We start from the raw sequence: 15,291 nt of genomic DNA, 5'->3' as shown, positions 1-15,291 counted from the left end.
AATTTTATTCAAACTTATATAAAAAACAGGAGATCTCCCTGGAAAAGGTGGGTGAGTATTTGAAGAAACAAAAGCTACCAAAACTTTCACAACCACAGAGACAAACTTTGAACAACTCTATAACAACTTTTGAGGTACTGTAGCTGAAGCTATTAAAGAGATTACAGCTGGGAAAGCACCTGGACCAGATGGATTATCATGTTTGTATTATAAATGCTTTGAGAATCAACTTTTATAACCCTTTCAAAATTTGATGAACTCTATATTTCAGGGATCTGCAATGCCAGAATCTTGGAAAGAGGCCAAGGGACAAGATCTTACTTTAACTAAGAATTATAGACAGATTTCATTGTTGAATAATGATTGTAAAATATTTTACTTCAATATTGGCTGATAGACTGAAGAAGATTTTACAGGACTTTATTCATGATGATCGATGTGGGTTTTTATTCAAGAGGCAATTAAGAGCCAATGTGAGAATTGTATTGGATAGTATTGAATATCTGCAACAACGTAATGAAAAGCAGGCGGCATTTATTTTTTTAGCTCTACAGAAAGCTTTTGACAATTTGAACTGGTCCTTTATGTTTAAAAACTTGGAAAATACGGATTTTGGGGGAAATTTTATTCAAGGAATTAAGTCAATATATACATCTCAATAGGCACGCATTATTGTTAATGGTGATTTAACCAAATCATGTGAGATATACAAGGGGACAAGACAGGGATGTCCTCTGTCCCCTCAGCTTTTTACTTTAGTTTTGGAAGTGTTGAACAGAGACATTAGACAAGATGAAAGAATAAAAGGTCTGAAAAATAACTGAAAAAAGCAGTTTATAAACTAAGGACTTTTGCTGATGATTTAGTTTTGATTATTCCAGAACCTCAGAGGGATATTGAACACTTGATGAAGAAATTGAAAGATTTTGGGGCATTAGCTGGTTTTAAAACAAACAAAAAATAAAGATATTGTTTAAAAATATGAGTATATAGGATCAAGAAATTTTGTTTTCTTTTTAAATTTTTTATTATTAATTGTTCAAGATATAATTAAGGCACATAATGTAGAATATAAGATGTAGAAAAACTAAGAAATTTCGGATCAAGAAATTTTAATGAATAAGACGGGTTTTAAAGTTGAGGAAAAGGTTAAATACCTGGGGGTTACATAGTCAAACATGAATTGTATGTTGTTCCAAAATAATTGTGTTAAGGTATGGAATGATGTTAAAAAAGATTTGCTGAGGTGGGATAAACTACAATTCTCACTGTTGGGAAGAATTTCTCTAATTAAAATGAATGTTTTACCCAGAACTTTATTTTTATTTCAGATAATACTGATTTTGATAACTAATGTACCATGTAAAAATGGCAAAAAGATATTTCAAAGTTTATATGGCAAGATAAAAAACCAAGAATGAAGTACAATTTGTTACAAGATGCTAAAGAAAGAGTGGGGTTAGGACTTCTGGATTTGAAATTATATTTTGATGCTTGTTGTTTGGTATGGATAAAAGAATGGGTGACTTTTAGAAACAAGAAGTTATTGGAGCTGGAAGGTCGTGATCTGAGACTTAGGTGGTATGAAATTTGTGGCATGAGAAAGCTAAGGTTAATATAGATTTTAAAAATCATTTTATTAGATCAGCCATATTGAGAGTTTGGAATAGATATAAAGCAAGACTCCTAAAGTTCCTCTATGGATGTCACCCCAAGAAGCCTTTTTTAGAAGAGAGAGAACTGTGAAACCATCATGGTTGACTTATGCTAAATTATTGACTTTTGTTGAAGGAGAACCTAAACTAAAAACAAGAGAAGAATTGGAAATGGAAGGTTACACTTGCCATTGGTTTATATATGCAATTGACAGAAAGATTTCATTTGGATAAGAAGATTTATAACTTTGCAAATAAGATAACTCAGTTGGAACTGGACTAGTGTACTAATGATGAGCATGTTATTGCTAAGATGTATAAACTTTTATTGAAAATGAATATGGAAGATGACTACAGTAAAGACTGTATGATTAAATGGGCAAAGAATTTTTGATACAATATCATGCTTGATCAATGGGAGAATATGTGGAGTAAAGGTTTTAAATTCACACTGAATTATAATTTGAAAGAGAATTTCTATAAGATGATGTATCATTGGTACTTAACTCCTGATAAATTGTTGAAGATGTATAAGGGAATGTCAAATACATGTTGGAAATGTGCTCAAGGTGAAGATACCTTTTACCATCTCTGGTGGACTTGTAAGAAAACTTACTGGGGTGCGATATGTACTTTAATTCAAAGGATTCTTAAGGTCAATATAATGTTGAAGCCAGAAGTTTTTCTTTTAGGTTTGATGGATAAACCGTTTGAAAGAAAATTTGGGACTTTGTTTTTATAAATGATAACAGCAGCAGGACTTTTATATGCACAAAGGTGGACTTACAAATTCCTACAGTGGAAGAATGGATGGTGAAATTAATGGAGCTGGCAGAGATGGCAAAACTGACTGCATTGATTAAAGAAAATAATTTGTCTAACTTTGTTTCTACTTGAAAACTACTTTTGGACTTTTTGTTTGAACCCCCCCCCAAAAAGTCTTGATTTTGGGATTTGACAATTAGAATTGTATAAGAATATAGAACTAATGTGTTTTATAGTTAAAAATAGAGTAAGAGGTTAATGTATTTTTATGTTTATATTTGTACTGAAGATGGTCGGAAGTCACTCTTTTTTCTATGTCTCTTTCTATTTCTGCACTTTTAAGTTTGTTCTTTTTTGTTCTTTCTTTCTTCAATCTTTTTCTATTCTTATATGTTTTACTGATATTTTGAAATTTAATGAAGTTTCTTAAAAAAAATAAATAAACTTAAGGTAAGCTTCATGGGTCCATGAAAAAAAGGTTACACCTTTATTAGGATTTATTAGAATCACAAAAACCTATTCAAGCTTTAGCCTTCTCAAGAATTCTTCATCAGGAAAACTGTACAAAAGACAGGCAATGGAGGAAAAAGCAGGAACAATGCAAACAACGCTCTCCATGTTATGGCCATTAAGCCTATAAGAAACAGGAAAAATTAAATTTGAATAGCTCATTTGATTTGGAAAATCAATCCAATATGATTCAAATGTTCTAATCAGAATTCAAGAGATCAATTCATTATTTCTTAATTTCTTTGGAAAACTATTTCACTGCATATTCAGAAGCATTCAAATCAGTTCAGTTATTTGATTTAACCTGATAGTAGATTTGACTTTCAAGTTCAGTCAGAAGGTTTATTTATTGCATTGCCCTTCAATCAAAATTCCAAATCAAATTTTTGCACAACCCTAGTGATTGTGTGTGTTTAAAATCAGTCTAAATATGGGCTTTGCAGACTGAATATATTAGTCACCAACAGGTACTGCAAATATATTATACTGGCATCCTGAGACTGATGCCACCACCACCAATACCAGTTCCAAAAAACAGATGGGGTTCCTTGCCTCTTTTAAGAAAGCTACTGTGTATAGATGTCTGTCCAGGCAAAGGACAGAAATGAAGCAAAATGTTTATTTTTGCCACTGAATTCCAAGTCACATTGGCAATGCAAATCCCATAGGATGCTGGATTTGTAATAGGGTTGGCTGTGAAGTTACTGAACTCTTTAACTCAATGTGTTGGATACTTCCTCATGAAATTTAATTTTTAGAATCTGTGCCAGGATAGGTCAACTTACTGAAAAGTAATCTACTATCCCATGTGGAAGATGTCATCACTTGGTAGTGATGAAAATATAACCTCATCTAATAGCGCTTCTCAAATTTCTTCTGGTCAGACAGCAACACTATAGTAAGTATTTTTTCCAAAAAGCAATCTCTTAATTAAACTCAGTGGAAGGCATACGTGTCCCTACAAAAAGCAATCTGAGCTGTTTATTGGTCCTCCCTTGATCAAGTAATTTGCCATCTTCTGTATTAAGAACTGAGATATGGTTAACAGTTAAATAATTGTATATGAGTGTAATAAAACAGTGCTAACACTCTTACGTAGCCTTTCCTAAGCTCTTCTTCAGATATGTTAGATACAACATCTACCATTCCATGTTAGCAGAAATATCCTGCCTGAGAGTGGTTGAAGCTATAGTCCAACATGTCTGGAGGGCACCATCTTGAAGAAGAGTACACTCAAAGGTAGAACTGGATGCCAATATCTCATCAAGTATATATTCACATTAGTTGTTCTAAATAAATGCTGGTATCAATTTGACACTGATTGATGTGCTCCATCTGTTCAAAGTGAGAGGAAAGTCATCATGATTATCATTCTGAAGGATACGTTTTTCTTCCACCTCTGAACTTTCCCTTTCCATGATGAATTAAATACTATGGTAGTATGTAATGGGATTGGTTTTGGGATTTTTGACAAAACCAAAGCCCCGAAGAAGCCCTGAAGTGCAGGGAAAATGAGATATTTAAGTATAATTTTACATGACGTATTTAAGTAATTGAAAAATAGTTTTGAAAACCACATAAATAGTTTGGTTAATTGAGGAGAATTCAGATAGCCAATTATTCCACCCTGAAAAACAATCTTAACCACTTGTTCTACCACATGATGACATTTTACTGCATTTTAGGAAAGAAATACATATATGTGCTGTGGATTCTACCTGGCAGTATGTCCAGATTTGGGGGTCTTCAAGGCTTATCATAGAGAGATTTTATAATAGAGAAGAAGTTGAACTTATGGGCAGCACATTATAAAGTGAAGATAAAGAAATCAGGCCACACTGAAAAGTCGGTAAGAACTAAGGAAATCAGTTTATGACTTGCAATCTTATGACCTTTTTACTAATAGAAATAACAATTGTTAATTAGAGAATTGTGCCTAACACTGCTTCCCATCCCTGTCATCCTCAGTGGTCCTTCACTCTGTCCAATAGTTTGACTAGCTCTGAGTGATATGCTTAGCAACTTGGCAAATAATTATCTAGGCAAGATTTTACAACTGTTTCTATTCTGTTTTCTATAATTGACTTGTTCAGCCTGACTCTGATTCTGTTCCAGAAATGGGATGAATAGGGTATTTCATTTTAACATTATAAACTTGCATCGACAGAAGAATTTTAAGTGCTTAAGAATATATTATTTTTAATTGTGGCCTTATTACTTCAAATGTATGAGCAGCAGCTGGTTCAGGAAGACTACACAGTTGAGTTTAGTCAAATAAAATTTATAAGAAGTTCAGTATGAGATTGCAGTTGTGCTAGTCATACAATGTTTATTATAGTCTTATGCATAATATCCTTAAAAGCTAACTGTGAATCTGTTGGGTGGTGAAGGTGGCCCTCATCTGCAAAACCTTTGTATTTACATAGTGACCTTTATTGCTTCATTTCTTGCACTGTTATTTCTCTTCTACCCATCAACACATTCCTACTACCAAAGTTAGCTCTACATTGGTCAGGATGTTCTCCTTCATCTGCTCCAAGAGGAACTGAATATCAGCACAGCAGAGCCTTAATATTTTTGCCCATGGTCATGGTTTGGAGTGCCTTTCCAGGAAGGCAAACACAACAGGCAAAAGGTATCTGATTATACAGTAAAGGCAATATTGCCTATCTCTTTAAAACTAAGCCAGGCAATCAAGGTAGCATTGGCAATCCATATAGTAATTTACAGCTAAAGTTGCCTTTTCCTTAAATTGCAGGCATGTAATGTTGGTAACTTTTAGTTGCCAGACAGATCAACCACATGAGGTGGGCATTTTATAAAGGAAATGCAGAACGTTTACATTTTTCAAAGCCTCCGAAACACAGTATAAGTGTTATTGATGTTGCTTTTTTAAAAAATAACAGTACATACAGATAATAGCCTTTACTATCTTCTCCTGCTTTAAATTAAACCATAATTTTATATAAGACTAAATATAATGTGCTGTTTGCTTTTACAACCTTTCTTGTTTTTTCCCCAGCTTATACTTATACCTCAAAAGTTTTCCCCAATTTATTTCAGAATTGTTTCCCTTTGTCTTTTCTGTTTTAAAGAACTTTTTTTGGCCACAATATAATTATGAGACAGAAGTGGAAATCAGTTTCCCAATGTAGTTCTGAAACAGAAGTGTAAATTGGTTTCTCAGGACAGTCCTTGCAAAAGGATTTAGGGATAGAAGGATATGAGTCTTATATGTGGAATGTCTCAAGTAGTAAATTGGATTGAGATCTCTCGAAACAGTTATCCCTTTTCTCGAGGGGGCCCACTAGAAGAAACATTAGTAAGATACTTGAATCCTATTTCATATTCCTTTGTTCTGGAAAACACCATGCAGAACAGCTTTGAAAATTGTGCTAGTTCATGGCAACATTACTGTTTTATCCTTAAACAACAATATTGGCTTCTCAGTTTTGACCCAATCTGCAAGTTACAACAAGATAAATAGGTATCACCAACAAATCATTAAAGTTTTATTTTTTCATCCATTCAGTCATGTCCAATTCTCGGAGACTGCCTGGACAAGTCCCTTGGCAAGGTTTTTCAGAAGTGGTTTGCCGTTGCCTCCTTCCTAGGGCTGAGAGAGAGTGACTGGCCCAAGGTCACCAGCTGGCTTTGTGCCTAAGGCAGGACTAGAACTCACTGTCTCCTGGTTTCTAGTCTGATGCCTTAACCACTACACCAAACTGCCTCTACATATTAAAGTAATATGCTGTAATAACATATTAATGCATTTCAACAGTTTGGGTTTTCACATTAACATTAGCATAGTATCATTTTTGTTGTAAATATTCATTGATTTTGAGACTTTATCCTAACATTTCTAGGTAGCACTAATTCCATCAGCTACGTCTGGATTCTAAATTCTTCATTCATTTGCTTCTTTTAAATATCTACCACAAGGAGAGACAAGAAAAAGTCCATCAAGTTCATAGGAAGAGGTAAAATGACCCTGTCCCTTTCTCCACTCCTCTTTTATTTCCCTATTTGGACAGTTTGGGAAGAGCTTGTCAAGGGGAATATTGTTACAACAGCTGAAAAGTGAATGACTCTATTGAAAGAAAAATTACATTCAAGTGTCAAAATAGAAAGTAGATTATTCCAAAGGAATGAAATGTTAGGAATAGATGTTAAGATAGCAAATTGGATAGGAGAGAGACACAGTCTGATGGATTAATGAACATATCATGAATCCCATGCATTTCATAGTCCATGGTTTCAAACTCTCTGTAGCAAAAAAAAAAAAAAAAGTCTGCTGTTTTTTAATGGAGCAGAACCATATAAGTTGTAAGTGCTTGATTTGATTGGTAAAATTTCACTATTGTGTTTTTCTTTGCTCACAAAACAGGTTCAGGATTTCAACTTTGATTCAGAAATCAAAAATACTTAATAATACTTAGTGAAGCGACTGTCATGCTGGCCACATGACTGTGGAAGTGTCTTCAGACAACGCTGGCTCTTTGGCCATGAAATGGAGATGCGCACCCCCTAGTGTCGGACACAACTAAACGGGAACCTATACCTTCACCTAGTGAAGTATTTAAAGATGAGAACAACTGAAACATTTAATGCCATAAAGTATGTAAGTACAATAGAAAACAAGACCTTCTAAAATTTTGGGTGTAATCTGGATAAAAAGGAATTATGTGACACATTTTCTAATCACAAGAACAGTATAATGGAGGCAGTCTATACTTTGGGAGACTACAACAATCCCTTACACTTTTGTATAATTAAAAAATGTCCACCACATTGTCAAGTATATTGGCCCAAGTCTGAATAGTCCAGAACACACATTTTGTTTCCCAATACCCATCTCCAACATAATGTTTTTTCACACAATCATTTATTGCTGAAAAAAGAAGCAGGTATCATCTGAAGTAGTTTTTTATTTAAATATCATTCAAGTAGGAAAAATCTCTTTGTGTGCTATACTGAATGAATGCCCATATACATGCATTTGAACATAGATAAGTATTAATATTAAGACTACTGTGTTTATTACAATCAGTTGAACATAATACCAGACATAGCTTCTGCAGGACTTGTAATTTAGAACTAACAGTCATTCAAGATCTAAGAGCTATAAACAGAATGTTGGAAACCAAGTTGAGGCTCCAAATATTTGGGACATGATTAGTACATCTGTGTGGCAGCCAGAACAAATTTTCTCTATTATACATCTTGCTTTTATATTTGGTCTTTACTAGCTTAACATGACTTTTCAACTAGTAGCCTAAAATCAGATTCCAAAATATATTTACCAGTAAAATTGTCTAATCTGTGACCATCCATAGTCCAGGAAACTTTAACCTTCCTTTCTAAAAAACCATGACCTTTGGCTTAAGGTAATCAATAGTTAAAATAGTTCTTGCTTGTAATAATCTGTAAATCCAGTAAGCATTTTCTCAAATCCTAGCTGGATTTGTGTCACTAGAACAATATCATGCACATGTAAAAAGCTAAGAGCATTGGTGGTGTTTAATTCAGGAGGGTAGGAATTCTTGCACTGACATACAAATAAAAATAATTGAACATATTGTAGTGGGATCCTAACTTCATGAGCTAATGCTACAAGATATTCAAATTAAGCATCATCATAATAAACCAAAACAAAAATAAGTATCCCTGAACAAGAGGTTTTAGACCCAATTAAGGGAATACTCAGCTTGGTTCACTCAAAAACTAAGCCATTATTTGTTCTATTGTGTTAAGTAAACTAAGCTGTGGCTTAGTCATGAAATCATGGTTAAAGTAAGCATGGTTTAGTATGTTGTATGAGCCATGTTTATATATGATTCTAGGTGCTAAAATGTTAAAAACAGAAGTACTGATTCCTTATTGAAGAGGAAAAAATTTAATTAAAAAGAATGAGATTTAGTAGGGAATATGACTAATTTTTTATTTCCAAATGTAAAGAAATAGAGGACAGACAGCCTTTTTGTTGCTAGATGCTCTGGTTTATCACCAAATGTACTGTTTCCCAGTTCATTCTTGAACTTTATTTAATGGGATGGCTGTTGTTGTTGCTGAACCTCTGAAGCTTTTCACAACTTGGGTCTATTGGGTGGGGTTGGAAATCAACCACATCTGAAGGCATCACATTGGAAGAGACAGATGGAAATAATTCTCGACTATTATCTAGGCCTCTTTATTATCTGTTAGATCCCAACTAAGAATGATGCTCTATCTGCAGTTTTTATATAAATTACCTGTCCTAAAAAGCAGGCAATATATAAAACTTTATATGACTAAATAAACAAACATGGTTTGCATTACACTGTGGATTCAGAACTACATTTGCCAATCTCAGGGCCAATTAGCATGTTAGCATAAAGTCCTTCTAATTGCTTCATCTTTTTTATGGAAATCTACCTGTGAGATATCCTAATTGGAAAAACTGTAATAGAAGATTATACTCATCCTTGTGTTTTTATGATATGATGACCTTTCAGAGTTGGTTTATCCATGTAAAATTGTTTTGTACAAAAGTTTCTTCCATCAAAATGGCATGTTAAAGAATGCATCAAACCAAAGGCTTGGTATTTTAAAAATCAAACTGCACAGGTCTGCTGCAAAATGCAAAGATAAGTTATGAATTAATGTAACAGTCTCAAAAATTTGAATTTTCTGAATACGTGAAATGTAAAGAACGCTGCTTTAATTTTTTGTTTCAGTCATAAGTTTATCCTGTTAAATAGTTTTTCACAAACTTATAAATAATGTTTAGATACATTTTTAAATCTAAGATCTGCACAATTCTAATAATATTTTTGGTTTTAAGTATATAAAATAATTAAATGGTTACTAAGAATGAGCAGATTAATTATTCTTCCTAAAGAAAGCACTTTGTGAATATATTCAACTTAACTCTTATTTTATTTTACTTTACTTTATTTTATTATTTTGAATGTGATTTTGTCATATTGGAATTAGGGGAGTCTGGGGTCTAACCTCCACACTTTAAAAATCAAAATCCCATTGTCTTTGATATAGGGGGAAATCAAAAATCTGTATCAGACCTGCCATTTGTTCTTAGTTTTGCCCTATTCCTTTCCTAGTTTTGCCATATTCCCAACTCAGAGGTGGGAAATCCATGGTCACCTGCATCTCCTAAAACCTGGAGCCGCCCTGGACTGTACTGCCACAATTCAGCATTCAGACAGGCTGAGCAGAACTAAAACTGGAAGAAGAAAAGCTGTGCAAAATAAACAATCTAAGGAGGAAAATACCAGTAGTATTACTTTTAGACCGTCATGACATTATCACCCTGACTTCCCACCATCTTGTGGTCCTTAGCCACAACAGAGTGGAAAAAGTACAGCCCCCAGCTGCCAAAAGCTTGCCACTGATGCAGGTAGAAAGACTCCCTCTTGAGGAAAGAAGCAACATAAAAAGAAATTCTCTGCAACAGACTTTTTCATTCAAAGAATACAATATTGGAGATTCAGACAGAGTACCCACAATATATAAAATATCCTGGAAAGTGATACTCTACTTTTACAGAGTAGATTGGATGCTATAGATTATTAATTTTCCATCCAGTTGCAAGGGCACCACTGTAAAGGCTCTCTGACCTCTGCATGGACATCTTCTGAAGTGTCTTGATGACCCCCCACCCCATCAAAACAACCAGACAGAATGTTTGGATTCCAGGGTTTTTCACTGGAATGAATATTTCTATCTCTATTCAGTAGAGTTATCTCTAACATTTACCTGCAACTCCTTGAAACCAAGTTCATACATTCACCTTGGGGGACTTTTTTTTTTTTTTTTGCATGAGAGAGAACAACAAGGTGATCCTTTAAAATGTTTTGTATGTTACAGGCACATCAGGCAAAGTATCTGGTTGTGCAGATGTTGGCTTCAAACCATCACTTTCACCACTCTTCCTATTCCTATATTCTTAGAAGAAACTGTGGCCATCAAAGACCAATGCAACTAGATGTCTGTACTCAGCATATGCAATATACATGTATCAAAAAAAAAGGGGGCGGCACTTGTAATTTGGATTTGGTCTGATTTGGAGCCCAACTGTATTATAAAAAAGTACATGTGCAAACAAGTAATGGCTACTGGGTTCAAACAGAGGGCCTGATTGAAAGCTGGGCCATTTGGCACACATTGCACAAAAGTATCTACTGAGTGCACATTCACTATATGCCAACGCAGTTTTACGAATTAGCCCAGGGAGGGAGAGAGAAGGATTGTGTGGCCACTCAAATCAAACACTGAGACTCTGGGCAGCTTACAACAAACAAAAGAAAACCGATCAATGAACAATTCCAAATAAAAACCAGACAATCCTTTGTGGACAACCAGGACTGTTGCATTCATGCCCCCTCCAGATGTGAACTCTACTCCTCACAGTCCCAGTGCCTGAGGAAAGAGCCAGGCTTTTCTGAAGGTCAGCCGTTTACTGGAGGATGGGGAGGACTGTTCCCCAGGGCAGGGTGCACCGCAGTTTGGAGCTGCTAAATACAATATTGTGATAAGAGGCTTAGGTGTTCTCTCCTTTCCAATCTTCTTGGCAGCATTACCACTGTGTTCCTTTTCCTTTATACTAATTAGGCCACACCTAATTGATTAAGGTCATAGGAATGGTATGCTGAAAGGAAGAAGCCAACAATATTCAGCCAGACAGATACTTTCTGGCCTCTGCGCAGGTATAATCTTCAGGCCCACTTTGGAGAGCCATACTTAGCCCTGGGCCCACAAGGATTCCTCTGTGTTTTGGACTGAAACCAATCTTACTCTTTTTTCTCACACTCCCCCCCCCCCTACACACAGAGACAAGCAACTCAACTTTGTCATTCTTTCTCTCTCCCCCCTCGTTTTTTTTAATAGCTCTTCGATTCATAACTTGGGGGGGGGGGTACGGAGGATGAGCCCTTTCTGCTCCTCCTTTCGGCCTGGCAGATAACAGGCTCAGATCGGCACCCAGAACTCGCTTTCTGCTGGGCTCCTGGAGGGTGATGCGTCGCGACAGCTAAAAGTTGGATAGAGTTTCAGGGCTACTATATATAAAGCAGCCGAGGGCTCTTATGTCACCGCGCTAATTAAATTCCGTCGGGCCGCTTCTCTCGCGCGCGCTCTCTGCGGCTGCCTTTGGGAGCCCCTCACCCACCTCCGGGAGGCACAGAGGCGACGCGCGAGCCCACGATGATGGACCTTTTCGAATCCGGCTCCTACTTCTTCTACCTGGACGGCGAGAATGGAGCCCTGCAGACGCTGGACATGGCCGAGGGATCGCCGCTCTACCCGGGCAGCGACAGCACGCTGTCGCCCTCTTCGTGCCAGGACCAACTAGCCCCGGAGCCCGGCGGCGGCGGCGGCGGCGGCGATAGCAGCGGCGAGGAGCAGCACGTGCTAGCGCCGCCGGGCCTCCAGCCGCTACACTGCCCAGGCCAGTGCCTCATATGGGCCTGCAAGACGTGCAAGAAGAAAGCGGCGCCCACTGACCGGCGCAAGGCGGCCACGCTGCGCGAGAGGAGGCGCCTCAAGAAGATCAACGAGGCCTTCGAGGCCCTCAAGAGGCGGACCGTGGCCAACCCCAACCAGAGGCTGCCCAAGGTGGAGATCCTGCGCAGCGCCATCAGCTACATCGAGAGGCTTCAGGAGCTGCTCCAGCGCCTCGACCAGCAGGACAAAGGCCAGGAGCTGCTCCTGCCCACTGGCAGTGGAAGCGCCGAGGGCAGCAGCGCTTTCAGCTTCAGCAGCCCCAAGCGCGGAAACGTAAGCGCGGCCTCTGCCACTGCCACGCGCCAGCGCCCTGGTCCCTTCTCTTAACTTGGCCGAGGCCAGCCGGGGAAGTGGGCTGGGCGCGGCGGTGGGGCGGGGCGGGGTGCTTGGAAGCGGCTGGTGATCGCGGCCTTACCCTCTCCTTCAGCTTCTTTCTCTCGCCTTTCTTCTTCTCCTTCTTCTTCAGATGGCCACCCCCGACTACTTGAGCACCTGCAGCGCCGCCTGGCCGAGCGGCTCTGAGCATTCCCGGACGCTGCCGATCAGCGCCAAGGAAGGTAAAGAGCGCTCCACGCTGGGCTAACGAATTGTATGCGCGCACGTTTCCGGATCTGAACTGGCTGGGGAGCCAGGCCCCCGGCCAGACACCTGTCCTTCGCAGGTTTGGCCTGGACTGGTTCCCGGGACAGCCCAAATCTTAACAAATCCTTGGATCTCCACAATTAATACAATGGGGTTTCTGTTAGAATGACGGGAGCAACCTCAGCCAACGGGATCTTCTGCCGCGTCCGATGGGAGCGGTGAGCTAGCAGGGAGCAAGTGCTGATTTTAGTTGGACGACTTCGTAGCCTAAAGCTGTAACCGAGCTTAATATCCTGAATACATTTACTCACGCGAGCGCTGCATTTCTTTTCCATGTAGCTCAGGTCCAGAGTCAAAACTGAAGCGTTTTACAGCTGGATCTGCATTTTTAGGAATCAAGGCAAACCAGCATAATGTTAAAAGCTCGCTTCAAAGTTTAAAACTCTAAAGCAAATGCCTGAGGATCCCGGCAGCTTCCGAGACAGCTGAGCTTTATTTACCCGATTGTAGGACCCACTGAGGTCGGTGGCGCTTTACAGTCGAATCGGGCCCACGATTCGGAGATTACAGACCCCGCTGAATGCAATGGGAAGGGTTGGTTTCGAAGCCTACGTTTGGCAGGTTACTTGGCTCTAAATCTGATTGGATTAAAATAACCAAGGCGCTTCAGACAACTTATTATGGCACAAGTTTTCGTGGGCTACCGGGGTTTTGTAATCCAGTGCAGGAAGTTGCATGCTACGCTATGTGTGTCATGCACATTGTGCGCTTACATTCTTCTTTGGAAGAAGGTAAAAACATTCAGAGTTGTTAAGGTAAAAATACCTGGAATCGAACTTGACTCCTGATGATTTCATAAGCACCTTGAGAATTACGTGGAGGTCGAAAGTAGAAACAGCGATCATTTCGGTTTTGACAATGGCCATTCAGGCAACAGGTATCACACCCGACCAATAGCTGGAGGTGCATTTGATGGTAAGATTTTAGATCCCGAAAGCCTGTGCCGGCATAAATGCGTTAGTCTGAAAGGAGCTAACCAGCAGTCTGCTGTTGTAACAAAAATGAGGGTGATTAGGATACTATAGGAAGAAGGGATAGCGCTGGGGTTCCGCGTTTCTGTGGAAAAGTTGGCCTCCTTGCTGTTACTCTCGCTCGGTCCTGGATCTTACGATACTCCCCTGCTTCTCTCTTCTTTCCAAAACAGGCGGGACTCCCGCGGATTCTTCAGCCTCAAGCAGCCTGCGCTGCCTCTCCTCTATCGTGAACAGTATCTCTTCCGAAGATCGCAAAGTACCCAACGGGGAAGATGTGGTGGAAAAGTAGTGATCCCGTAGTATTTTGGGAATCAGGCAGTGCAAGGAACTGCTTGATTGGAACGAATTCTCGAATTAATTTAATCTCGAAATTCTAGAGGGGATGAGGAGGGCAGGGCAGCTGAATAAATAAAGGTGCAGCTTCTTCAGAGGAAGTCTTACCCATCCGATAAAGGGTACAGTCCCTCTTTTATTCTCTCCTCTCTGATTTCAATTCTATTTTTTATTTATCTCCTACTCTTTTTATAATTAATATATTATTTTGTGTTTGGAGAACATCTTCAATGAAATGCTCATTCCTATTTGAAGGAAGCTTATGATTCTGAGATCTTGGTTTGTGTGGATGTGGGTGTGGGTGTGTACGTGCGTGCTTGTGTGTATATATATAATTTTACTACTCCCCCCCCCCTTTTTTTAACAGAGTATCTATTTAAAATGTGGGATGTGATCTTGTATATAAGAAAATCTAGATAACATTCCCAAGATTGTAAAATAAATCTCTTTGTGTACAAAACTGCTGTCAAGAATATTTTCACCTTTCCGCGGGATTCAGTTAAAGACTGGAAGAGAATGAATGAATGAATGAATGAATGAATGAATGAATGAATATCTGCAAATTCTTATTTCTCTCCCTTCCACCAAATGGATGATCGGCATCCATTTTGCCCCACAAATGTTTCTATTACTAATAAATGAATAAAATAAAAGGAGCCAGAATTCTTAGGGGTTCAGTCATGGACAGCGAAGGGCGTTTCTTCTTCCCTCCTGAGCTCAAAGGAGCTCAACCTTCAGAAGTTTCCGAGGACACCGAGATAAACTGGGCGTCCAGGGATTTCAGATCTGTCTGCGGCAGGGATCTCTCAGGTGCTCGAAACGCCTTTTTTCTGGCCTCAATATTTTGGCTCGTTAATCCAAAAGCCGACAGACCGGTAAAGTCTTTGGAAGGTTCGCAGGCTCTCCGGCGA

At 38.7% G+C, this 15,291-nt stretch overlaps 1 protein-coding gene across 1 annotated transcript; it reads left to right on the top strand.

Moving 5' to 3' along the window:
• Positions 1 to 11,989: 11,989 nt before the first annotated feature.
• MYF6 (myogenic factor 6) lies at positions 11,990 to 14,674 on the top strand. The gene is made up of 3 exons (XM_063308442.1): positions 11,990 to 12,704; positions 12,898 to 12,988; positions 14,218 to 14,674. Exons 1-3 carry the CDS (start codon positions 12,132 to 12,134, stop codon positions 14,334 to 14,336), a joined length of 783 nt encoding a protein of 260 aa, XP_063164512.1. The 5' UTR covers positions 11,990 to 12,131; the 3' UTR covers positions 14,337 to 14,674.
• The last annotated feature ends 617 nt before the right edge of the window (positions 14,675 to 15,291 follow it).

The sequence above is a fragment of the Candoia aspera genome, chromosome 7, assembly GCF_035149785.1.
Source record: "Candoia aspera isolate rCanAsp1 chromosome 7, rCanAsp1.hap2, whole genome shotgun sequence".
NCBI lineage: Eukaryota > Metazoa > Chordata > Lepidosauria > Squamata > Boidae > Candoia > Candoia aspera.
Note: the sequence above shows the minus strand (reverse complement) of the source record. Positions and strands in the feature narration are given on the sequence as shown.

Bases quoted from the DNA above. Each gene is read 5' to 3' on its own strand.
- MYF6 (XM_063308442.1), top strand. From the start codon at position 12,132: ATGATGGACCTTTTCGAATCCGGCTCCTACTTCTTCTACCTGGACGGC. The intron at 12,705-12,897 runs GTAAGCGCGGCC...CTTCTTCTTCAG, and splicing joins GCAGCCCCAAGCGCGGAAAC to ATGGCCACCCCCGACTACTT. The intron at 12,989-14,217 runs GTAAAGAGCGCT...TTTCCAAAACAG, and splicing joins GCCGATCAGCGCCAAGGAAG to GCGGGACTCCCGCGGATTCT.